This window comes from Lepidothrix coronata, unplaced genomic scaffold (genome assembly GCF_001604755.1).
Source record: "Lepidothrix coronata isolate B3197 unplaced genomic scaffold, Lepidothrix_coronata-1.0 Scaffold292, whole genome shotgun sequence".
Lineage (NCBI taxonomy): Eukaryota > Metazoa > Chordata > Aves > Passeriformes > Pipridae > Lepidothrix > Lepidothrix coronata.
In genome coordinates, this window is record NW_016690472.1 from 514,939 (window position 1) to 541,238 (window position 26,300).

Consider the following 26,300-nt stretch of genomic DNA (forward strand, 5'->3'; position numbering starts at 1 on the left):
TTATTACCCTTTTTTTAATATGTGCTTTATTATTTGGAAGTCTCATACATCTGAAGTACTGCTATAAGGAGCACCTGTAGGAAGATCAAACCTAGAAGCATGCATTTGAAAGTAAGGATTGTCTGTTATTGATGAAAGATTTCAAAGACATGGAAAATAAGCCTCTTTTCTTAGCTTTACAGCATTGTTCCACAAAAATGCACATTAACCTTATCACAATACATACAAATATTGTGGATGGACAATAGAAATCACCACGTTTCCACATGAGATGCATCAAGAACAAATTGTTATCCCTTATAATGTCACAAACATAAAAGGCACCATAATAGAATGTTTAGAAAAAACTCAGTTTATGTCATTATATTTTGATTTAAAAGTGTAAGAATTGCTGTCCCGACTGAAAAGAAAAAGCCTTTCACACCTGTAAATTATCATTAGAAACTTGTAAACCTTTACATTTTTTTCCAGAAGTAACAGGTGCAAATGCAAGGCAAATATAAAATCTATTGACTTATTAGATTACAAATACTACCCCATGAAAAAGCTGTAGTTACAAAAATATAAAAAAATATTCTAACTCCCACTGTTAGATCTCAGCTTCAATCTACACTGCATTACGAGTCCAAAGCCAGATCTCACTTGGGCACGTTCCCAGAACAGGAAAGTGCTGTTTGTCTTACTTTCATATCAATATTCTGATCTCCTACTACAGTTTCTCTTTCTGGATTTGTTTTATTAGTGCATATTAAGGATGCCAACAGATAAAAGGTTGTATTTATCAATGGATAGTAGCAGCATAAGTATTCTCAGCCTGCTGTCCTCCCACAAGTGCATTTCTCATAGCACGATTTTTTTCTCTCCAAGCCTCCACAGTAACTCTGTAGCAGCGTGACATTTTCACTCACGGACCTAGGACCACTGGCAGGTGATTGAGAAGGACTAAATTCCTCTCACAGACTTCAGCAAGGGACTGTGAGGAGTACAGCTAATGCTGTGTCCCAGACTGGTGGTTGCTGTTGCAAGGACAGTTATTGGCAACACCTCTCGTCTCCCACACACAATAAATTGGCACAGGTTTATCCACACGGCGATTCTGTAGCCCTTGGCTTTAGTAACTTGGATCAGCAGAGGATGTTGAACCAGCTACAAAGGCAGCCTAACAAAGTGCTAATAGACATGAAAATGAGTTTACTTCTATATAGTAACTTAAAATTAATGACTGGATTAAATGTGATATTCTTAATGAATAAACTCTGTAAATGCTGAGGCGAAGCCTGACAAATGCTAATGCTTTCACGCCTGAATACTGGAAGCTCTGTTCCTTTAGCCCTTTGTCAGAGCTAGTAGGAGGTGTCCAGCTTCCAGCTCTAGAGAAACAGAAGCTGTCCTTTGTTTTGCAGGAAAACTGGCATAGATTAGTGGAGTCGTACAGCTGTACTGGATAGCAACCTTGTTGAGCCAGGCTTTAATAAGCACTCAGGGTCATTCAGCCAGTGGAAGATTTAAGTGTCAGCTGTACTATCATTCTCTTTATGCTTGGTGCAAGACATTTTCCTTTAAATATCTTTTCCTTCATTAGAAATCCCCCTCAGCATTTCCCCTGGTAACATGTGTTAGTCTTTGCCAGTTCAAGCTGGATTTTGGCCACATCGTGGGTCTCTGTCATGTGATTCCAAACAAATGTTCTCCACAGACAGAGCGGTTCTGGAAGTGTGTTGTGCCTTACCCTACTTGAAAGGACTGACTGTGCTCACATCTGCTTTGAAACAGTACCTTACTATGTTCCATGTGTACAAAAGATGAGAGTTAACAGGAGACTCGTGGAGTTGGTATGAGAGGAAATGTTCAGCGCTCTTGTGCTGGGATTTTGTGTTGAACAGCACATGAAGAAGAAGAAAATATTCCTCATTATCTTTCAGTTTCACAAAAATAGGGTCCAAGCAGACACTGTATTCACTCCTCTGATCAAAACTGTATATTCCATTCCGATTATGCTGTGATGGCAGGATTTCTTTTTAGCAGAATTTCAAAGGTATATGCACACATGTGCCAAAGATTTTTTAATAAGCATGATGTACCTACATGCTTAATCAGATCTGGAGGACATTTCATACTTAATAATAACAACAAAAATTAAACCAAACAATACCTATAAATGTTGGGGTTTGAATTTTTGTTTAGTAGAATTTTAGGATGGGACATTTTCCTAGCTAAACAATTGATCTTTGCATTTCTGTTCTGTAAAAACCCCACATAACAGTAATAATTTTAGTGAGCAATTCCCTTTCCCAACCTATTGAGTCAAAAGTTCACAATGTAACTTCCAATCAAGGCACAAAAACATTTACTGACTCCTTCTCACCACTTCCTTCACATTCTTCCCCTTCCCCTTAAAAAACAAGTTGGTGTAACAATGCCTTCTATACCAGACATTAACTTTTTAATAGTCCAATAAGTTGCAGCAGTATCTGAGACTGGTTCTATCTATTTTGAATTTAGTTAAATTAGATGAACAGCACATTCTCAGCACATCTTTGTTCAGTCTTCATTTGCCTTGAAGGGGAGGGGATGAGGGGGAAAAAGCCACAGTAGTTTCATGCATATTTTTCAAGAAACTTTATGTGGAAGTCTTTCACTTTCTCCAGTAGGATCTTCAGCTTCTCTACTGGAGGAAGAATGGTCATTCTGAAAAATAATATTTAAAGAAAGAAAAAAAACAACCCACATTATCTTCAGAACAAACTAAACTGTGACCTTTGCACAGATCTTGATTCATCTCAGGGCACATTAACGTGTTAATACCGGTTTTGATGTGATTCTCTTGTTTTATGCATTTATACTTTAATTGAACTATACTATTAAACTAGAGCCATTTGTTTCAATTGGTTAGTTCATAGGAATTCAAGAATTGTTATTTTCTGCTGAGTTAACCTGAAGAAGGTCATCAGTAAGAAACAACAGCAACTTGGTTTCCATAGTTGGCACAATAGTGCCAAATTGTACCCAGCTTTCTGAGCTTTAGGAGCGGGCAGTTATGAGTAAATGTACATTTCTTCTTTAACTGAAAACAGAATTCAGAAACATTAGAACAATGCAACATCCTACTCTGCAGTTTTTAGTCCCTTTTTTCCTTCTTCTTCATGATATGAAAATCCCATGGAGTATCTATGGCAGACTGTGAGCAAGACCTACAGAACAGAGTGTTTTTCCCACACCGGTGCTGGAATGGCTTTTTCCTGGAGCTGTATGTACCCAGATACCTCACCCAGCTGTGCTGCAGAACTACCAAAGCTAAAGATACCCTCTGTTATGTTGTTTCAGACTGAATAAGACTAAATTCCATGATAAATTCTAGTATCAGTGGCTTGGGTGGAGCAAAGTGCTATTTATTGGAAGCAAAAGCAACAGAGTTTATGTTCGCAGTTCTGGTATCAGATTATTTAGCTCAACATCTTGTTTTGGTAAAGTGAAGAGTTATTCAGCATGCTTAAGGAGGAGATTTATAGGGGAGATATTGCATTTTTCATGCAGTTTGTCCATATAGAAACACTGTTTAATGCCCCCTCATCCCAGAAGAATGCAGGGCAATTTTTGCAATTCTGTAGCCAACTTTAAGATTAAAGTCTAAGATATTATTATTGTTTGTATTCCTGGAGAAGGCATTTCAAATGCCAGTGCATAAAAATAGAATAAAATTATGTCAGCAAGCTGTGAAAACACCACAAAAACCTGGACAGCTCATCTAGCAGACCAGGTCTTTGGCCTAGCTGTCAGTCCACTGAAACTGTCCAGTTTAAAGTGGGATAACATAAACTGAAATAAAAATCCTTATATTTAATCAGAAGAGAAAGTACTGGGATGGTATTTTGCTTATTACTGTTAATTTGATTTTAAACAAACAGAAACTGTACCTGAAATGGTGGGTTCCTTCTCTTTGGCCAAATCCACTTCCAGGTACAACACATATTCCAGTCTCTTCCAAAAGTTTCATGCAATAGAACATATCAGGTGCCATTTTATGAGCCTAAGGGAATGGATGCTTTGGAATTATTATAGAATATATAGATATAAAATATATAGAATTTCATGATTCCTTTTTTTTCTGAAACCTTATCTTACATTATTAGTTTCTTATTCTGCTCACTAAAGAAGGTGAGGAACATTTGTTAACGGGACAGTTCACAAATTCACACTGTGAATTAAATACCAATACTTCATGGAGGAATAGGGCTGAGGAACCTACACAAAACACTCACTTCAAAAGAAAGATTTTAGGTAATTTTGTTATTCTCCCTGACTCACTTATAACTTTTTGTCACAAGTCTCAGAATTGTACTTAGAAAAATCTAAGGCACTGACATTTGATAAGATTAAATTAATTTGAGAACTGCGTGTTCCAGTTCCGTTGGCAGTTACTATTTCCCCTTCCCCCAAATTATCTGCTGATTAGAAAGTTCTTAAATTCATGCAAGTTATAAACCTAATCAAATAAGCAGCTGAAAAACAGCCCTATTTTTGTTCCCAGCTGTGCTGATAAAATTCCCTTTAAAAAACAATATTACACATCAGGTATCAGAGCTCTAGTCAGGAACAGAAAGACTTGCCCTTCAGTAATAGAGGTTACTGACCCAAATGCAAAAAGGTAAAATTTGTAAGGAAACCTTCCTCTTTCCCAGACTTGCTGAATGGGGCTTCTTTTGCAGGCTCAGTAGCACACTGCCATTCCCAATCCACTGCCTCCCTAACCCAGGCAGGGCAGCAATTTGGAATTGCACAGGTCCAGCTACTTGTATGCCTTGAACACCAACGTCCTTGGGAACACTCTCACCCTGAAAGCCTCACCACTGAGATGAAATGCTCTGCTTTGTTTTCCTCTCTTAAAATAAAGGTCATGTTATATTTAAGATCATACATAGTCTATGAAGTACTGCTTTTGTAACTATGTGAGCTTACTGTGTCTCTGGAATAAAAACTCATCATTAGAAGTGCCAGGCACAGGCCAGTGAAGGTTAAAATTAATTGAGGTAGAAGTGACTGACTGACCTTTGCTTCCTCAATGGCTTTGGAAGGAATAAAGATCCGTGGGAAAGCATACATAGCTCCTTGAAGAGGATTGCAGTGAATGCCTGGTATCTTGTTAAACATGTCTTCTGTTAGTTTGGCTTTTTTGGCAAGATTGTTCAAAACAGACTCTTTCTCCTGTTTAAAAGAAAGGTGTTCAGTTGAACGTATTTGAAGTGGCAACAAAAACTCCAGAGGAAACTGTGATGCTTCAAGAGGCCTTCCCCAAATTAAACACTTTTAGGGCTTTGCTGAGCTATTAGAGCAAACAATGTTCCAAATTCCAGTCCTGCTCTTAAAAACAGCAATACAAAAAGGCATTGGCAGGATTCAACTACAAAGTGTTGTAGACACATAATAACCTACAGGAGTCTATCCGTGTGCCTTCTTCCATTCTTCCTTCTGAGCATCCACTCTTGGCTGTTTTTAGAGACCACATAAGCTGAACTTCTGATCTGACTCAATAATGTAATTTCTTAAGCCAGACACCGTATCATTTTTACAAGTGAGAAACTATGTGTATACTTTAACACAGATTACCATGTTGCTCAGTATATAAAGGCACTGCATGCACCAAAGAACAAGGTTGATTTTATAACTGTATTTGAACTTACATTCCTACTTGGATTTTAGTAAAAATCTTATTTAGTCAAACTAAACACAGGAGAAAAGTTGACTTTATCAGAAAGAAAGCTGATTTGATAATGTCTTCTTAGTATTTTTCAAGGTAGTCATATTGAGTTAATTTTAAATACACTGCATGGTTCTGTGAATTGGTTTTATTACAGGATTGTCTGAGGAGAAAGGAAAGAAAATATGTCCTTGTGCATATTTTGAGTTCCCAATACTTAGGATAGGTTTAGGAAAGGCACAAAAGAACATTACTGCTGACCTTTATGAACTGTGCATATGATTCTTCTCCAGGTACTGGAGGATTCACTACAATATCCATTGCTGCTTGTCCTGAGACTGGGGGACAAAGGCGAACAGAAAGCAGCTTAACAAGCTGTCCTTTGATTTCTGGGTGCAAATTAATGACCTCCATGTAACCTCCTCTGTAGCCACATCTGTGACAAAGTGAAGAGAAAAGATTGGTCAACCTCAAGTGGATAAACACTGGGAAAGCAATGAAAGTGTCTGCAGAAGAGGAAAGACAATTAATGAGAATCTTACAATATGTAACATACAGGCTGTTGAAACAGCTGCTCTACTGGTAATGGTTTAAGATGGAACTCCATGGGATGTCATTAGTTCCCAGTATCCCATACAAAGTTAAAGGTGCACATGCAGCTTCCCTGTCAGGCGAGTTAACGATTAACACGGATTGTTTAATCTCCACAACAGGAGCATATGGCTGTAGCAGCACACATTTCATCACAAATGATGTGTCCTTTTTTCTTTCATCTCTTCCTCCCCAAAACAACCAAACCCAAACATTTACAATATCAAACATCCCAGCAATTATTGAGCTGTTTCCTTGAATGTTGGAGACCAGTTTTCCATTATCACAGGTCCAGATTGGGACTGTAGGATTTCACCTCTGTGGAAATGAGGCATTAAGTGTCTGAAATAAATGTGCTTATTATTTCATACTTCAAAAACCACAGAGCTAATCCATTACTCTGTGCTTTAAATGCTTTTTTTCCCCTTTCTTGATAGTTTTTAGTTAAAATTAATAGAAGATGGTGGATTACCTTCAGGTCAGTAACATGAAAGGGCTGTCCAACCAGATTAATGAGGAAGATGAAATAAAAAAAAACTAAATCAGACTTACTCGCCCATGTATCCCTTAGAGGTGGAGTGAAAAGAGGCCAGCTCAACATTGTTATAGTACTCGGGTCCCATCTCATACAGAATCTTTTTGAAAGAATGGAACTGGCATCCTTCAGAGTACACATTGTCCTGGTAAACCTGAACAGTCAGAAGACATTAATGTGCTCTGTTCCCTCAACTAAGGATAAAACATGGCCTTCTAGAGAGACAGATCTGAACTGAAGAAACAGTGGTAACACTCAGAACTTAAAAGCTGTTAGAAGACACAAGGTTCTTTGTTAAGTAATAGTTACTGTCATGATATATTTTATATCATGTGACTGTAGTTAAAGGTTCAGTCTTTGGAAGAACAGTGAGCTTCTTTGTATACAATTTAACCTTTACTTGCATGTTTAAATTGATTTTCCTTCTATTTCTTTCATTTGAAGTGGTCTCAGCTTCACATAGGTTTTTTGGTCACTTCCAGCAAAGTTCTTCCTTGTGTCCCCTACACTTTCTCTCTAGTTCAAATCCAGATCAAGCCACCTGTTATATTGATCCTTTGATATCAAGAATCTTGCATGTTTGTTCATGTCTTATGATATGGTATGATAACAGAAAATCTGTTCCTTGTACTTAAAAAATACCAACACCACGCATGGAACAAAATTATACCTCAATACTCTCAGCTGTGCTTTTGAGAGAACAGAATATTCCATTACCTCATCAGCCAGGAGAAAAAGTTTCTCTTCCCAGGCAAAGTGTATCACATCTTCAATGCACTTTCTGTTTTGCACCTGTCCTGTAGTTTGATTTTTAGAGCAAGAGGAAAGTTAGTGGAGCATATATATATATAGTAAGACCTAGTAAGTCTACTAGCTTTTCAACAAGATATCCCTCTTTCTCAGAAAAGTGCTATTGAACTTCAGAATTCAGTTCACCAAGTATGAAATGAAGAAGCATTTTTGGAGGAATTATGGTTAAAGGTAACTTAGTCCATCTCAAGCAAAGGAATTGTGAGATACAGTAATCAATCAGTGGCTTATTAGGAGTACTCTGTGTATAACTTATGATTTCAAATGCTCACAGCCATGTGGGTTAAGTGGGATCTAGTTTCTCACTATTAAACCTCAACTACTCAAAAAACTAAATTCTGAGGGAGGCAGTGGTTGCCACTGAGTCCAGAGAGTATCTACAGTCATTGTCTCTCAGAACCAAAAGGCTACAGGCCATGCCAGAGACAGGATCCTTCATAAAGACCAGAAGTGACTGAAAGTCTTTCCATAAGTCTGCAAAAGTTCAGTGGAAGCAGTGGCTTCAAATGGGATCCAGTGAAGTGAACCTGCTCCCTCCTCTCTGGAGTTCCACGGTACTGAAAAAATATTTCTGAAAATACGACATACTGTCCAACTTAGAGCACTCACTCTAAAATTCAGCTTTACATACTTGATGTGTATGTAGGATTTGCCTGCAATGTCAAATGAATGAAAAATTTAAAAAAAAAATGGTCTTAAAACCCATCCATTAAACAAAATTCCCAGACCTGTGGGATTTCCAGGGTTGATGATGCAGAGGACTTTTGGGTTGCAGTATGCCTTGGCTTCATTCAAGGCACGGCGAAGTTCATTCACATCTAGAGCCCAGCAATTTTCTTCATCCAAATAGTAGTTCACCTGGATAGCATCTAGCTCAGATATGGCTGCTGAATATAAGGGATACTGTGGTATAGGAATCATCACTCCTGTTCGGGATTTTCCACCTCCTGAGACCAGGATCTTTAAAATTGCCTGGGGAAAAAGTAGGAATTAAAAAAAAAAAAAACATTACACACCAGAGTTAATAGTATACTCTGGAAAAAGTTACTGATCTTCCTTCCTATAAAGTCCAGAGTTAAGGTGGATTTCTGTTCTAGAAGCATACAGTCATCTTCTCATATCAAAGGGCATTTATTTATTTCAGGTTGTTACTGGATGAGTGAGAACAGTCTGTCTCAGTTAAATGGAATTCCTCTGCATGTCATGGCTTCCAAAGATCATGCCTGATCAACTGCAAAATTTAGGGAAAACATTCTGAGCACAGTACTAGAGGGAAAGTTGTAAACAGGAATATCAAGATGATGATTTTTCTGCTGTGCCCAGTTGTAAGCAAAGAAGCCTCAGCTAGTTCTTGCTTGTTGCCTTCCATTTATTTTATCTCACTAACCACAAGAGACCAATAAAAAAATCAGAAATTAGAGCTGGGGTACTGTGCAGATTCTCCATTGGAACAGAGACCTGTTTTAGATTAGGAGGAATTGTGGCTAGCTGGGAACAAAACTGCAGTCACATTATGTTTCCATTTTCAAGTAACAGAAGAGACCAAAAATCTGCATGTCTTGGGATGGAAATAAAACCATACGTAGTTTATGCCTGGAAGATACAGACAGAAATGTAGTGTTTGTGCTAAGATGAGTCCAGAGGATTTACCCATGTGTGTCTGTGTGTAGGCTTTTTACATGTGAATTAAATAAAAGAGTGCATTTGGTGCAGGAAATAGAGAGATTTCTTGCTTTTATAATCAAGGGAGAACTCTGAAGTGCAGGTGCAATCAGAGCAAGCATCCTTATCAGCATGTAACCAAAAGTGTAAACCCAAAAATATCTCTTCAGATACAGCAGCATATCCTTTAGTTTCTCAGTGATTCTAGCACAAAACCTGCTGTTCTGTACCTCTCATCACATACTAGCTCAGCTGCTAAGCTAATGGTTTATAATCAGCATAATTTTGTACCCACCACTAGCCTAAAAATACCAAGCATTCAAAATACACAATCAGGACCAAATGCATATTTTAAAATTGCTTAACACCCTCTGTCCCCCCCAGGCTATGAGACAATAATTGTTTTATTTTTGAAAGGGACAAATAACGAGACTCATATTACTGCTGATTTTTCATCACTGGTGAAATCAAATCAGCATGGTACAGACTTGTTGTGCTGTGCTGCCATTCCTGACAAGCTGCCAATATCATAAACTCTGGAAAGCCAAGTCACTACCAACATCTGGAGAGCTGTTCCTGTCAGAACATTGCCATTCTGAGCTCTGCCACTAGATGTCGTTTAAAAAAACACTTTTACCAACAGGCTACGAAAGGCTGCCTTAATAAAAGCAAAGAACTGCTGGTGGTACTGCTGGTATCAGTTAATGTGTCCACGTAAAGGAAGAATCTAACAGACACACTTATGCCTGTCTTAACCAAGGACCATCTTTGAACCTTGGTTGAAGCCAAGACCTGAATTTTTTCCCAAACAAGCTGATTACAGAAATAGATCTTTGGATTTTCATTGGCATTGATCTGAACTAGCAGAGTTTACCAGAAAAATGAGCTGCTGAGACTTCTCACATGTGAGGTCATTCCCTCTCCTCTCTGCCACTGACTGATACCCTCTAGTCTCCAGGGCTTATGTACCTTAACCACTGAAGACAATCATTATTTAGTCTGAATGGTCTGAATGTTCTAAATTTACATTTAGGCACCTGTGTAGTTCATGGTACCTTTACAAAAAGGAACAAGTTAATGTATATTAAGAGACTTTGCACCTGCTTCTTAGCTGGCATCTGACATCCACATAGTGGATATCCATTGAATGTGACTTCAGCATCTGTCAGATCAAACTCACAGGAGCTTGTGAGACCTGATGTTCAACAGAGACCTGTATTTCCAAAGGTGACTGATAAATTAGAGTTTGTACCAAAAAGGGACAGGTTTAATTTTAACACTTACAGAAATCCCATCACTTGCTCCAGTGGTGAGATAAATGTTATCTGGGTCTGCAGGAACCCCTCCATCTCTTCTTTCAATATATGAAGCAACATCTTCACGGATACAATTTATACCTTGACTGGCAGTGTAGGACCCTGTGAAAAAAAGAGAATGAGACGAGAACTGAGTACAATGTACATCACATTTTCTGCTTGCTAACAAAACTCCTGAGCTAGTATTGTAAGGTATAGTTTGTAAATATCAGCACTTTGGATCACCAAGATGGGTTTGATTTTCTCTTTTTTTTCCAAAGGAGTAGGAAAGGGAATTGGTTTGCTCTTAGAGCAAAAGAACAAATTTGGAATTTGACAAATACAGTATCACTAAAATACAAAAATAAAATTGGTATAAAGTATGACTTAAAGGCTACTTTGCAAATTGGGACAGCAATCCTATGTTTACTGTCTTTCAGTTGCTTTTTTTATGTTGAAATCACTTCTAAACATAAACCAACACCTATTTAAGTAACAGGAACAAGGAAGAGAGGTAGTATGTGCAGTAAAAAGGAAAGTAACTTCTTCAATTCCATGACAAATATAAGGGGTTTATTTGCAATATGAAAATAATATCATAGCATTATCTCCCACAGTCTGAAACCCAAAAAATCCTACACTGCTTCTCTCCTTCCCCCACAGCATCTCCCACAACCACTTTTCAGTCACTTGGAGCAGCCCAAAAACATGTGCAGTTTACAGAGCACCACTAATAATTTTAAATAAAATGAGATGTTAGATACCTGTGTGCATCATTGCTGAGTACGTGCGAGAAGTAAAGAGTAAAAATAAGCCTAGGCTAAGGTGGGGAATGGATCCAAGCTACGGAGCCTAAAACTGATGGACAATGAAGTGACAAGTGTACATCTATTTTAGAACACTGTCAGGAAGCTGCAGGATCTTCTTTGCTTGTTGGGTGGAGTGGAATAATTGTGCCTGACTCAACTCTCATCTCTCAGTTATATGCTAGTAGTCTGCCTGGTAACACTTCTGTGAAACCATGATTTATAAAGACAAAGAAGCTTTGCAAGTACTGCACAATTGCATGGGGCAAAGTGGCAACTCAGGGCACAAAGTTCCCTGATGTCCTAAACGTTTACTTTTACAGGGCTAAAAGTTCTATTGGGTCTGTACGTGGGTCTTTGACAACAGCTCAGAAGCTGCTGGTAAAGCAGGAGAGCAAAGCTAAGCTGTCCTTCTGTCTTGTGCCCCATTGAGTGCAGTGACTCTGAGGATATAACACTTAATTGTCCTGTACTTCTGCACTTAACTGCGCTCAATTAATAGCTTTGACTAGAACCTGTGTGTTTGCACTGTGGGATGCAAATAAACAAACCCAACCCAAAAAGCTGCATATGCATATAACAGGTATTTTTGTACAGAGGAGAGGGGTAAATTTCTCAAATGCCTGGGAAGACATGACAGTTAACCCACATGCAAAGTGATGTCCATAGAATCCCAGAGTGTTTGGACACAAGAGAAGTTGAGGACATAACTGAGCCTTCATACATGGCCTGGGAGTAGCGAGACTCAATATCAAGAGCAGGGTTTTGCCAAATGAACATTCATTGGAAGTGAGGTTATTCTAGTTCATATCCAGAGGTCAAGACATTCATGTTAACTTTACAATTAATGTTGGTTTAGATGTGGGTGCAACGCTTCAAATGACCATATGTAGTGAAGCCACTTTTGTGTTGGATTCACAAATCCGTTGAAAATAAGGTTTTGTAAGAACACAACACAGCACTTAAAGCTACACAGAAGGATGAGGTTTTGACCTTTGATTTTCCCCAAAAAATCCAATCTCTTCTTCTCAGCCAAGAAGACAAGAGCAGTGTGTAGTCAGACTACCAACACAGTGACTTCCTTTCAGCTGCAGGTCCACTTGCCTCAGACTGTGTGCTTATGGAGTGCTGTGCAGAGGCTGGTGAGCTACAGGGGCCAGGAGAAGGGACTGATACACGATACTGGAGACAAGGGACAGTGGAGAGGAGGCAGAAAACAGTACAGCAGATCAGTAAGGTATACAGTGGTTTTAGTTTTCAGGAATTCAGAGGTACAGTTGTTCTTGGCACGTATCATTTCATGAAAAAAAAACATTTAGACTCCAGTTACAGAATTTCAGTTTATCCACTGAAATTAACAGGATTTGTTCAGAATTATCATCTTATTTGAATATTGCAACTGTTCCAGGTCTACTTCCTCAGAATCTACTGAGCTAACACAAATTGTTGGAAATACGTGATCTGCTGAAAATGGAACTTATTTCTGAAGTATTATGCAAGGATGAATTCCTTTCATTTTACTCCAGCATGAGGCTGTGGGGTCTCACCCTTAAGGGGAAGGGAGCACTCAAGGGGACAAGACTTAGCATTTTGACAATTCAAACCACATCACATCCCTGAATTTGAGAATTACTACAGATTGAGTCAAAACTCAAATGTATCCCCACTAACTCTTACAACAGTACTATGTGGATTTATTGTGCCAAAGTAAGACAGGAAAGGAATTCATTGAGCTAGAGGAACTTCTCAGTTTTGATAAAAGTATTTTTAATGTTCTACATTAACAGACAAAACTGATACAAAGAAGGTGAAGATAAAATACATTCTGTACTAGCCTATGTTGTCAGGAATAGTCCAAGGCTGAAATACTGCTAATGTAACCACTGGTTAGGTCTTGTTTATTTTATTAAGTTTCAAAGCACCTAATCTCAAAATATGCCAGTGCAAATAGGCAGTGCAATTACAAAGATTAAGAAATATGCCAATTACTGTAATATGTGCTCTGAAATGTCAGTTTGCCTACTTGAAATAAGGTAATTAAGTGTGCCAGACTCTTTACTGTACCCAGCAGCGGTAACAGTATCTGCAGAGTAGAAATTCTAGTGGTGTTTGCCAGGTACAAGTAGGCAGTACAGCTGCCAGAGGAGAAAGAAATTCTCTTCAATTTCCTCTCTACTGAATATGCAAAGTTTGTACTTAGTTATATGATACTACAGGTGTAGTCTTGTAGGACCAATGGCTGAAGAACAGAGCTCTGTAGTTCTTTCAAGAGTTATTTTACCCTGGAGAAATAGGGCTCTGACATATTCAGTTAAAACTATCTCAGCTAGGTAAAAAACCACCAGCTTTCAGTGCTGTAGCTTTCCCTTTGCAGAGGATTATCACCCAGGTACCTGAACTTCTGATACTCCAGTTCATAACCTGACAAACACGCTTGGACTGATGGTTCAAAATAAAGATACAGGACTGTGAACTGGATCAGCTGGGGTGGACACACACTGTATGTGTCTGTATATGCCTACAGTGGTAGACTCCTTGGCAGAGGAACATTTAGAAAAGACAGAACTATAAAAACCTCCACCTAGTCTTAGCAGGAGACCAGCTGTCAAAGCCTGGGATTTACAGATGCCATAACAACAGTATAAAGCCTCACAAGTACTCTCTGCCACTTTCCTAGTACAAAAAACCTCAGCATTCTCTTTAGTTATGCCTAGATGATGTTGTGGTGAGGGCTCCATAATTGTATAACCCTCATCTGCTCACCTTCTGTGATAAGTCTCATCAAAAACTTGCCCTGCTAGTCACTGATTATCCAACCTCCCCCACCAGGCTGTCCCAGGCCCTCCCCATTTGACTTGCAATCGTACAAAATGGGACTAAGAAATTTCACTGTTGCAGATATTGGAATGACCTGTTTTGTTTCTAATACCAAGAGGAGCAACTCAAACTGAGTCTTACCTAAGCTGTTTCCTCCACAGCCCTGCAAGATCCGTCTGGCTCGCTTTTTGGCATCTTCTGGAAAACTTGGGCTGTCCAGCAGGTTTGGGTATGTACACAGGGCCACCACCTAGAGTGCCAAGAAAATGTAAATTCACCATTTTATCAATGGTTATTTTATGTTGGTAATATCACTGTTAACTTTCCTTGGAAGTGAAGGTCACAAATACTGGCTAATTTAAAACACAGGTTACTGATGAAGAGTTTGCAGTTGTTCTTTTTAAAAGCAGGGCTTACAGAAGTGAAGAAATCTTATCAGGTTCCGAGTTGTGCTGATAAACAGAATTCTAGAACTATTAACTATTTGTATTACAGACAGTGAAGACTGGAGTCCAGGGGACCTAAGACAGTGCAAACACAGTAAAGCACAGTTAATTATTCATATGTTATCTCTAAACAGCTCTATCCTCCACTCTTTGTGTATTCCCAGTCCACCTTATTGACAAGAAGTCAAGAGTCTGAATATGGAGCAGAACTGAGAAATATGATCAAATTTTGAAGTCCCAGTTGCATGTTCTAATAATCCCTCCCAAAAATAACTTACAGTTCTTACTAATTTGAAGTTGTGTAAAATATTTAATTAAAAAAAGAAGCGGTGATATAGAACATAGTAAAAGTAGAAACATGACCCAGCAGAATATATTAAGGAATATAACCCCCAGTTTGATACAGCTTTAGTTTGTCCTAGAACTCTCTGAATTTACATTATTATAGCCTGAGGATTTTACATGTGTGTGTAAAGGATGCTCAGTAAATACTGTAATACTAGTTTTAACCTTACTTGTGTTTTAGGAATAATATACAAATATGAAGTCTGTTGTGGTCTTTCCTAAAAGTTAACCCACCAATTAGCTTGTCCACAGGTAAAATGTGCAAAATGAGCAACAGTACAAGTCCTGCACCCAACTGTTGCAGATCAAAAAGTACACTGTCAGGTGAAGAAAGGCATTTGCTTTTTTTCTCTGAAGACAACCACTTCAAGTACATTATTGATAATGAATGTTCTGACTGATAACACAGGAGAAATGGCAGAAGAAAGTACGGATGGAGAATGATACAAAAAGTAAGGAAAGCTACTGTGTTAAAAGAGGACAATCAGCAAGCAAGGTCTACACCTTTGGCTCAGAAATGAAAATTTGTAATTCTTTACAAAAGAATATATTAAGTCTAATTGCATCTAGGGAATCATTTATACCAATACACGTATCAGATGGCTTTTAAGGCATTCTAGTAAAAAATGAATAATAATATTTTATAATAGTCTTACCTGACGGAGGAAGGTGATTGGCCTCTGTCCCATTGCATGTGCATCTCCAATGTTGGCTTTAATTACTTCAGTAAAAGGTTTTTTGATTCCCTAAAAAGGGAGAATGCAGAATATTTTGTCAGGACTGAAGTAGGTGATTCTTTTTTGGTATCTGTCATATGGCTGTAACTATACAGTGCCTGATCTCAGAACAGATACAGTGTTGAATGTAAAGCTCAATGCATTTCTTATTCAATACTGCCAGTAAATCTTAAATGGTTTACAGAAATTGTGTTGACTGTGACACATTTTTAAAGGATAGGCTGGTTTTTATTTTTCTGCTTGCTGCAAGTAAGGGACTGACTTGCTTCAAAACTACACACTGAAGTAGAAAAGATGAAAAAAAGGCACTTTGAACTGTCAGTATTAGAGCAACTTTAGAGACACCTAAAGGGAGGGATGGATCAGTCAGGAAGCTAAAAAGATTTCAGGACATTTGAGAAACCACCAACAAAACAAGCCTTGAGATCTTTAGCCCTTTTAGAGTAAAAGCAGTAAACATACTACTGGCTTATTTATTTTTATTTAGATTAAATATTCATTGTATCGTGACCCCACTTTTCCATGTTTTACAAAATATATCACAGTGAGGCTCTGTATGATAAACAGGAGAAGTGCTAAATAATCACCATGAATATTTAAAAGCTTCTCAGTCTCTGAAATCTGAATAGACAGCCATTTTTCCTGTGAGAAACCGAATACATTATGAGAAGACAGGGAGTGCAGTTAATGAATGTTGATTAGCAACCACAGCTCTTTAAAAAGTAAAATAAAATAAGGAAAAAAAAAAGGCAAAGAGCTGACTGGTAGAAAAAAAACACCACTGGTTTAAATAAAAAAAAGATTAACTGAAAGTAAAGGCCAACATTACAAGAAGAATAAATGACAATTATAAATTTACAATTGTTCTGGTGTATATTTAAGAGACAGTAGGGAGGCCTCCTAACAGTGGCAGAATTGTTACGTGGAATATGTGGCTGGCAAGCTTGAACTAATTTTTGTTTTTCTACAGTGGATTATGTGTTGAATTTCAGTGATAAACCAGAACCCAGACATGCAAAGATAACAAGGACCAAAATACAAGTAGCATCAGGGATACAGATTCCCAGGTATGCCAGGATTTGGAGCTTTAAGGCTGCAAGATGTGCCTGAGAGGTTATGGGACCATGTGATTCAGATCCCCACAGATCCAGTCCATCATATGGCTGATAGCCTATAGGGTTTTTTTCCTTTTAAAATTGAATAGGTAGTTGTAAATGGTATTAAAACAAGACAGCTGGACTTACATGATCCTGATTGAAAAGGGTCAATTTTATATGCCCTTAAATTCAGCAGCAATTGAAAAAAAAAGTTCACTTTAAATAATTTAAAGTGACACACTGACTCCATCAACTCATTTGCTTTTATGCTTGTTGATCTGAGTCCCTAAATTAAGAGTTGCATTTCAGCTCTAAATAAAGAATTAGGAATAGGGATGCCAGACAAAGATAACAGATCACCTTTTTGGTGTCTGTGTCAGGTTTATTGTAGTTTATTAGCACTGATACCATCCAGATCACTACTAGTGCCAAACTCAGTGTTTATGCCATCACTGCCTGTGATGGCATCACTGCAGGTATAGAATCATCACCAACCCCATGAACCCCATACTATCTTTGCTACTCAAATGATTGATCTGGAAAAAACAGCAAAACACACACAAGTTTTTTTACAGTTATCTCACTGTAAAATCTTGTTAGAGAAGGAATCGTTGGGTTTTCTGTGCTGCACACACAGTTCCCACATTAAAAGCCCATGGTCCTCTTGACTAACTTGTGCTTCTTGGCCTCAGCTACAAGAGCTGTTGCCCTTTTTGTCTTTCAAAAGAGAGATGCTTTTAAATAACTTGGGCCTTTTCCTTGCCTGATGATGAGTAAATATCAGCAGTTGTTTAGAACTGTATACAAGAGATTCCCTACATGCCTCCTAGTGAAATCTATACAAAAAATGCTACGACTACTTAGTATTTTTCTACTGATTTCCAATCTCTCTAGGAAAAGAAGGAATATCAGAACTTGTCAATTTTAGTTTAGAACAATAACTTCTACACAAGTTCTTAAAGAAGTTCTAAAAAAGTTCTAAAGAAGTTCTTTAGAACAAAAAGTCCCATCTTAGCATTTCAGAAAGGAGGAACTGGAAATAGTAACAAGCCTCAAACCCTAATGGGTCAAAGTTTCAAAGCAAGGATATCAGAAGCTGGCATCAAGGGAAGTCTAGCCAGTGCCTATGACTCTGTAGATGAGAGCAAGGTAGAATTCTACACAGATCCCTAAGAAAGTGTGGCATGAGTCACTGCTTACTTGTGTCAAGGTTCCTCCTGTGGTGATGGCACTGGTGTGTGGGGGTATCCAAGGGAAGAGTAATGCTAAATACTTTTGGGGAGGTCTATGAAAAGATCTGTATGAAAGGGGGAAATATGAATGTGATGTTGATAACCTCAACATCAGGTTGGAGAACAGCAGGAAAAGGGCTTCAGCAGGACCTAGTTAGTTAGATTTCACTGCAGAAGGCTAAGCAGTCTTTGACCATGTCACCTACGGACTTGCGCTGAGACAATTTATGCTCCTGCAAGCCAAGGAACATGCAGGGGGAGCAGACACCGGGTTATTGGAGTTGTTTTGCTTTCCTCTAGGGATAGAGTGCAGCCCCCCATCACACCTCTCCCCCTCCCTGAGTGCAGGCAGGCTCTCAAGGTGTGTTCCAGACACAGTCTGACTGGATTGGAGCTGGCAGAGCTTTGGAAAAGTGCAGCTTGCATAACAAGAGCTCTAATAACAAACTCGGGAGCCGTAAGTACCAGATTGATACTCATGTCTACTGAAGAGGGTATGAACCACATGAATCAAGAAGAAAAACCTACAAAACAAGCACTGTTAAAGCCTTCTGCCTCTGGCGGCACCTCACACTGTGCTTACAACGTGATTCAGCTTCATCTGGGGAGCAAGGCCAGTCTCCTGCCATTCTTTTGTCATTGTTGGCAGACAGACTAATTGTAGTAGCCATTTTTAAAGCTGCAGAAGCCATCTTTCTCTCTCTGATGTAAAGCAGAAAATATAAAAATGTGTTCATTCATTTTTCAGTTTCTCTCTTCTTGATAATGAAAGCATTTTAATGGAATAAAGGAATCTTCCAGGATTTGGAATATATTCTTTGGAAACTAGTTACTTCTGTCACACTGCTCTCTCTTTTCAGAGGAAATGCTGTCTTAAGGGACCAGATGAAAAACATCTGAAACCTGAAGCAGGTCAGACAGGATTATTCTAACAACTGTGTCAGTGTTCTAAACACCACAAGAAGTTGGGAGAAGGGATTTTTGTACATGAACCAGAATTCATTGGTGCAGAGTCAATACAAATCTTCAAGAATTTAATCAGGTTTGGGGAAGCCTCCTCTTCCAGCCCAGACATTCCCACAGCCTCAAGACACCCAGCAAGCAAGGAATACAGCGTGAAACAATGAGCTGTCTCTCAAGGAGAGTCACCAACACCAAGAGGTGTTGGGAGAATTACCTGATCAAAGAAACAACGTGATGCCAGAACATACACTATCCCACAGAACTAGCATGAAGGCAGTGCCCTGCCATGAGCTGGTTTGGTCTCTCAAGAGGTTTAGTATGCCTGGATGTTCCCTTCACTATAGTACCATCTAAGAATAAATGACAATCATAAATGCTGGCGAATTGCTGTGGCCAGAAAGGGTGAAGAAGGGTGCAAGCTGACCTAACGCTGTCCTCGCTTAAGTCTTCAGCAAATTTCAAAGGAAACCCCTCAGTCTGGAGATAAGCATATGTGGATTTGGTAATGGCAACAGGAAAGGACTGAAAAGAGCTCCCTTGAGGAGGCCATCAAAATGTGAGCTGCTTTTAATCCCAAAAGAGCAAGACAGTATTTCAATTATTTCTGAATTTCAGAATTAGTCCGTTCCTGGCTGCTCTCAATTGTTTCACTTTCATTGCCACTTCTTTGTGTCTCCTCTTGATGATTATCAGGCACTAACATCACACTATGAAACACTGTACTATTTCCTTGAGTCTGGTTTTGCTGTGACTTGCACAAACAAGCTGTACAATAGGAGAGCTGGCAAATCCAAACATTTCAGCACAGTTGAGATCTATGCTGTAGTAGCCAAGTTGCTTGCTTGCTTTTTTTTCTCCTCCACTCAAAGGGACAAGAAAACACTGCCCACAGGCCCTTAACTAATGGGGACCCAAAGACCTGTATTAGCATTCCAATCTTTTTATTAAAACAGCTCACAGCAGAAAAATAAACCTGACCTGCTTACCACAGAGAAAAGCTTTCAGTTTGTATTATGCATGTGTAATTCAAGCTGACATGAGCTGGTTTTGGAAGGAAGGAGAAGGCAAATTCTGGATTTTGACTGGAAATGGCAGTGATGGCTTGCATGCCCCCTCAGATCACATGAGCAAACCCGTGAGGCTGACCATTAACTGGCAGATCTGACACAGAGATTACAGAACAGGACTTGTCCTCAAGTTACTGTTGCCTTACACATTGGTCAAAGTGCATTTGCATTCAGAAATTTTGCCTATATGAATCGAGCCCTAGATTTCAATGGCGTTGCACATGACAGAATTGAAATAATGCTCATTAGAAAGTGATTAGACATTAGGACCCTCTTAACTTGAAGACCTATTGGAAAAGGGCTATTTTGGAATAGATTTTGCTACTGTATTCAATAAGAAGACATCAAATAACTGGATCTTCCGTGCTGTGTGCTTCTGAACATATGATTTTGGTAATCATACTCTTAAAACCCGGTTTTTTTCATCTTCATCTGCAGCAATTTTCACCCTGTTAAAAAATAGGGGGGTTTACTACAGATTCACTTATGTATGCAACATGTACAGACAACTGAGGAACAACCATTCTGTCTTAATGAGGTCAAATGCTCTTGCCTGGAAGATACTTTCTTAGTGTGCACACAGTCACGTATTCAAAGCAGAAAATTATAGGATGGTAATTTAAGCTTAACATCTTTCATTACTGGGTGTACCAGTCAATCTTGTATCTTTTTCTTGGCATGTCAAATTATATTTCTGCATATCATTGCCTAAACTGTATTTTATCTTTCCACAACTCCCAGAGACACAGTCAACTCACATTTACAATTAAGGCTGGATTCTAAGTCAGACTTTTTCTATTCAATTTAAAAGCCTGATGAATTAGTTAAAAAAAAAAAAAAGAAAAAAGAAAAGAAAAAAAGAAAAGCTCTACAGTCTTTTAATCAAAATACTTCAGCAGAAGCTGCCTGAGGTTACACCTACACAAGCAGAAGGATTTTGGTAGTTTTATTATCTAAATAGAAATATAGGGAGTGAACCAGTGACTTGAACGAACATGCAACAGGAACCTATTTGCAATAGTTATGCAAAAGAAAAGTGTGGGCACAGGAGATGAGTGTACAACCCTGGTACTGTAAAAGTAAGCCAGACTACTGTGGCTTTTCACAAAAATAAGGGCTCCAATGTGTAGAGACTGTGCATTGCCATTGAAGCCCCACAGTTGCAGGCCCAGGGGTAGGATATGGTAACCACCTGTGCTGGTCTGAAGGAACTTTCTACATGCTACCAATACATACCTGTACACCATCCCTCTACCCCCTTCTGCCCTGCAATTCTGCTTCAGTAACTTGAAAAACTCTGAAGAAGAACCTCGTGTTGTGTGACTTATATGAAGCCAGGCACTGCTTCCAATGTTTCATGAGCTGACTTGTGGATCCTGAAACGCTGTTTAATATGCACACGCTTTGCAAGTAGATGTAATCCAACTCAACCTGACATAGAACTTGACATTATGTAAAACCCAATCAGGAACTGTGAGAGAAAAGGAGAGTATAAGTGAAGAAAAATGTCAGAGTAACAGATATGAAGGGACTTTCATAACAAGGTCAGTTAAAATTAGCATGAATGCAAAGTAATAAATCAGGTATGTGTGCAGCCTGGGTAAAGATAAAGCTAGCTTGTTATTACTGATTAAGTAAAGAGAAGGGCTCTGTCCAAAGATTACATTATTCTTGCATTGAATTCATGTTCAGGATCAATTTTCTAGTCTGAAATGCAATTAAAGTCAACACTTGATATGGTGGTCATCTGTTAGTAAGTCTACACAAAGGGGATAGAAAAAAAGGTCTTGTTTGCATTCTATTGAGAGTGTAATGATTTATTAAAATATATCTGTGCTCTAGCTTGCTTTAAAAAGTTCCCCAGAAACACCTAGGAAATTGGTTGAAGTCAGTTCTTTCTGTGTCATCTTAGTAAGTCAGAATCAGCTAAATACTACCATTAGCAAAGAGGAAGAAAAATCATGTTTTCACTTTCAAAGCATGACACAATTTCAAAACTATCAAAAAAAATTTCAGAGAGTTAATTCAAGTCAATGATTTTGCATAAAGATTTCTATCTTGAAAGACTTAATGTAGATCAAAACATTGATTTTCCACCTAGATGAATACGGGTCACAAGCCAACAAAACTCATGAAGTCCAAGTACAACATGCCCCACCTGTACTCCAGAGCAATCAATCTTATTCTGCTTTAACAGAGTATTCTTCTTGCCACTTTCAATGGCTTAGTCCCAAGCACACGAGCTAAAACTAATGCCTCACTTTTATTTACTTTTTCAAGATCTAGCCTAGACTAGTTGCCTAGCCAGGGACTTCTCAAGTAACATTTTAGTCCTTATTTCTGTGTGTGCTGTGGAGTTACAGCTCCTGTTGTAATCATTTGAGTTAATATACAAAAGCAGCAAGTGCCAGATAGAATAACAGAGGCACTGCTATTCAGGATCTGAGACAGCAGGACAAAACTCAAAGAAGATGAAAGCTTACACTGTGCAAACAGCTCCAAGTAGCTATTTTATAGTCTACATAACAAGCTGTATAAGTTATGCAAGTATGAAGTGTAACTGAATTGAACCAAGTTTAAACAGGGAGAGCCTCTATCACATCTGATGAGACAATGGCTGCTTTTAAGGTGCTTTTACTTCAGACTAAAGGTGTCTCAGCAGAACAGGATAAATGCAGATTTGCTGTCATTGTTTCACTCTGCCTGTTCTTGATACCCCAGCCAGTGCAGGACTTCCATGTCATGTTGGGCAAAGCTCCTTCCCCATCAAACGTGGTACAGTTGCTATGGGGCAACTCTTCTGCTGTCAATGAAGAGTAGTTTTGGATCTAGAGATGCTGTGGGGCATCACCTTCCTCTGACAACCTGGTCAGCCTCTCTATCTGGCAGTGTTAATTCTGCTGGCAGGGGTTGGCCTAACTCTGTGAGCTAAGACTGAGAGGGATGAAAAAAGTGGCTGTCCAGTTTTAATCGAAAGTAAACAAAGAAGAGCCACTGACCTGTGATCACACAGAATTGAATTTCAGACACACACACACACAAATAGGCAATTAGGTAACCTATAATATTTCGTTACCACTCAACGCTGCACACTTTAGCAGACAGCTTGGTTAAACAATAGAAGGAATAACAGTATTTTTATCAGAAGGGCAAAGAGGAATAAATAACTTGAAAAGTCTGGGAAGAAGTAAAGTCTTTCAGCTGCTTCCTTAAGTTGATTAATGTTTTCTGCAGATACACTGGCTCAACTTTTGCAGTAATTCTGTCCTCTTTCCCTGCCAACTGGGAGGTTTGTTTGCTTTAGTCATCTTAGAGCACAGCCACCCCTGGGAATGCTGGTAGCCACTATCAATGGCTAACACTATTCCATGAGACTAGTTCCAGACAAACACTTTTAAATGGAAAATGCCATGTAAGTAGGCACAAAACTGACATAACAATCTTTTAATAAAGCCATTGGCAATGACACTCCTATATTTTTTCAAAAGTGCACAGTCTCTCTTGTCAGTGACTCAGCTGGTAACTGGAGTAAGCAAGGGAGTAGGGAGGAGTTTGTGAGGATCATTTTATATTTGTTTTGTCAAGTAAAACCTCCTGCCCTGTGATATTAACTTGAAAACAAACATACTTGGTGAGAACGCTGGAAGATTTTATACTCAGGAAAATGCACCCACTAGGAAACCCCATTGCATAAACACAATGACACCTTTATAAACAAGTTTTAAGGGAAAAATCAAAACAGATGTTCTGAAACTAATTCTCCATCACCATTCTGAAGTTTTTAAGTAAAATTCCTTTTTTTTAGAAGCTGTCTTTAATAATTATTGAGTAGATGTAAATAATTGATGTATATACTACAGTGAGCTAAAAATATGTTTTGCCTTTTAAAACAAAGGTTTTAAAACACAAAGACCAGAGAATTAAAATAATCTCTTACAAAAGAATTCCTATGGCACCTTTTTGTCAAAGCACTTTACATGTACTGATCAAAACAGTACCTTGCAGTTACCTTGCTAATAATAACATATTAGCAAGACTTTCTAAAGTAGTGAAGGCAGGGAAAAATATTTGAAATTAAAGAAAAGTAACATTGCCAGATGCTTTATTCAAAACAAAAACGAGTCCTTGTGCTGGGAGGGGAAGCTGTGGTTTGAACAGTAGAAGCAAAAAGCCATGTCTGTATTACTAAGGTTTTTTGCTGGGTTTTTTTTTCAAATACTAAGTCTTAAAGAATATGAAAAAAAAAATACGAAGAACAAAATGTAAGCACTGACTGATTTGGATGCCTTATTTAGTACATTTTGGCCCAGACCCTTAGGAGTATCTTGTATCTTGCTTTATTTTCCGATCCTCCTAACAGCACCAACCACCTAAAACTTCGGGCAGTGCCACTGAGTGTTTGTGCTCTGAAAGCTTGTCCCCAAGCACCTCAACTTCTGCAACTAAAAAAAGCGGAGCACAGTGTCGGTGCTCTCAAAAACCCTTCACCTGCTCGGCTCTGAGCGGCCCAGGGCAGTGCTGGATGAGGCTGCGGAGCAGTGCCCGGGACAGCCGGGTCCATCTCACCTGTTAGGGGTTTCAAAGGTGTTTCCCTGCCCCGGCCCAGGCAGTATCTCTAAAATCCTCACGAACGACTCAAACGCTCTATCAGTATGACGAAAGCTGGTCAGTCACCCCCTTGTATAACACAAAGGACGCGGGATTGCAGCAAAGGGTCAAAGTGGCCGAAGAAATGTAAACACTGCTCTATTTGCCTTACGCAGGCAGTGACACCAGATAAACAGTAGCCGGACAGCGGGTTCCTTTGTTTTGTGCCTCTCCCGCCCCCCGTGAGAAGGGGTGCGGGTGCGGGGGGTGCCCGGAGCGGAGCGGGCAGGGCCGGGAGGAGGAGAGCGCGTCGGGCCACGGCTCGGGGCAAAGAGGGAAAAGGCTCGGGGCTCGGGGCTCGGGGAAAGGCTGCCCGTGGTCCCGAGTCTTTAACTTGGTAGGAGAAGGCACTGCAGCGGTGCCTCCCGCTTTCCCGAGGCTTCCACAGAGTCGCGCATCAGCCCTGCGGGGTGTCGGGGTGTCCCCGCCGGCCCCACCGCCGGCTCTGCCGAGCCCCCCGAGGTGCCCCGGGGCAGGGCCGGTGTGGGCTGCGGGGAGCGCGTCCTGCCTGCCCTGCCCTGCCCTGCCCTGCCTCACCTTCCGCAGCTCCTTCTCGATCTCCCCAGCTTTCAGGACGATGGGGCCCCGCACCGCGTATTCCACAGCTTTCACTTGCGGGTTCATGGACTCCAGCGTGAGGATCTTCTCCCTGCTCGCCTTCTCGTTGATGTTCACGGCGGAGGCCTTGGCAGCGCTGCTCCAGCGCACGGTGCCGTCCCGGCGGGGTCCCCGCGGCTGCCGCCCCGCCGCCACCGAAGCGGCGCCGAGCAGGGCCGTGTCCGACCCTCCGCCCCGGCTGCCCCCCGGCCCGCGGCCGCACAGGAGGGCCCCAGTTTGCCTGGCAACCAAGGCAAACCGATGCATGGTCCTCCGGCTACTCCCCAAAGCGAGATTCAGGATGCGAGCGCTGAGGATCGGTGTGTTCTGCGGTCGGAACCGGGTGCTGGGAAGGAGGCACACGAGCAGGAGGTGCGGTCAGAAGAAATGCCGAAGAGCTGGCACAGTTACACGTCCATGCTCGGTCCTCTGATGTCCAGATCCCGCAAACTTAATTGCAATGGATACAACTGATCTTGCAGTGTTGCGATGCCACCGCGGGAGCAAGAGGTCCCACCATTGCATCCGAACAGCGCCGCAGCCCCCCGTCCCCGACAGAAACGCCCGAGCTACTGCTCTGCAAGAGTCCCGGGTAAAACCATCCTTCTCCCAGCCGACGCCTGCCCCGGCCCCGGGGCGTGCTAAGGTGTGATTGCACCAGCCGTGCTGCCGGGCGCGCTGCCTGGCGGGGTTTGTAGTCCCGGCTGCCTCGGCTGCGCTTGCCCAGGCATCAGGTGATGGGCAGGGAACTACCGCACCCAGCGGCCTCCCCGGCCCGGCCCGCATTGTCCCCGCCGCCCGCGGGCGGGGCGCGCTCCCGCCGCTGGAGATGCCGTGGGAGCCGGGGCGGGGGCAAGTCCGGTGGTTTTCCCTAAGGGAATGGCAAAGCCGGGTCGTCCCGCATCCCCGGCGTGCGGGGAGCGCGGCGCTGCCGCTCGGCCCCCGCGGTGCCGCCGCC

The 26,300-nt window shown here is 40.5% G+C and overlaps 1 protein-coding gene across 1 annotated transcript; it reads right to left on the bottom strand.

Annotated features, from left to right (window-relative positions):
- LOC108508378 (alanine aminotransferase 2) lies at positions 1 to 26,038 on the bottom strand. Its single transcript, XM_017837129.1, has 11 exons — positions 25,283 to 26,038; positions 15,659 to 15,748; positions 14,353 to 14,461; positions 10,578 to 10,711; positions 8,360 to 8,603; positions 7,539 to 7,618; positions 6,839 to 6,975; positions 5,957 to 6,131; positions 5,047 to 5,202; positions 3,915 to 4,027; positions 1 to 2,688 (listed from the first exon to the last, which is right to left on the bottom strand). Exons 1-11 carry the CDS (start codon positions 25,607 to 25,609, stop codon positions 2,598 to 2,600), a joined length of 1,656 nt encoding a protein of 551 aa, XP_017692618.1. The 5' UTR covers positions 25,610 to 26,038; the 3' UTR covers positions 1 to 2,597.
- Positions 26,039 to 26,300: the final 262 nt, after the last annotated feature.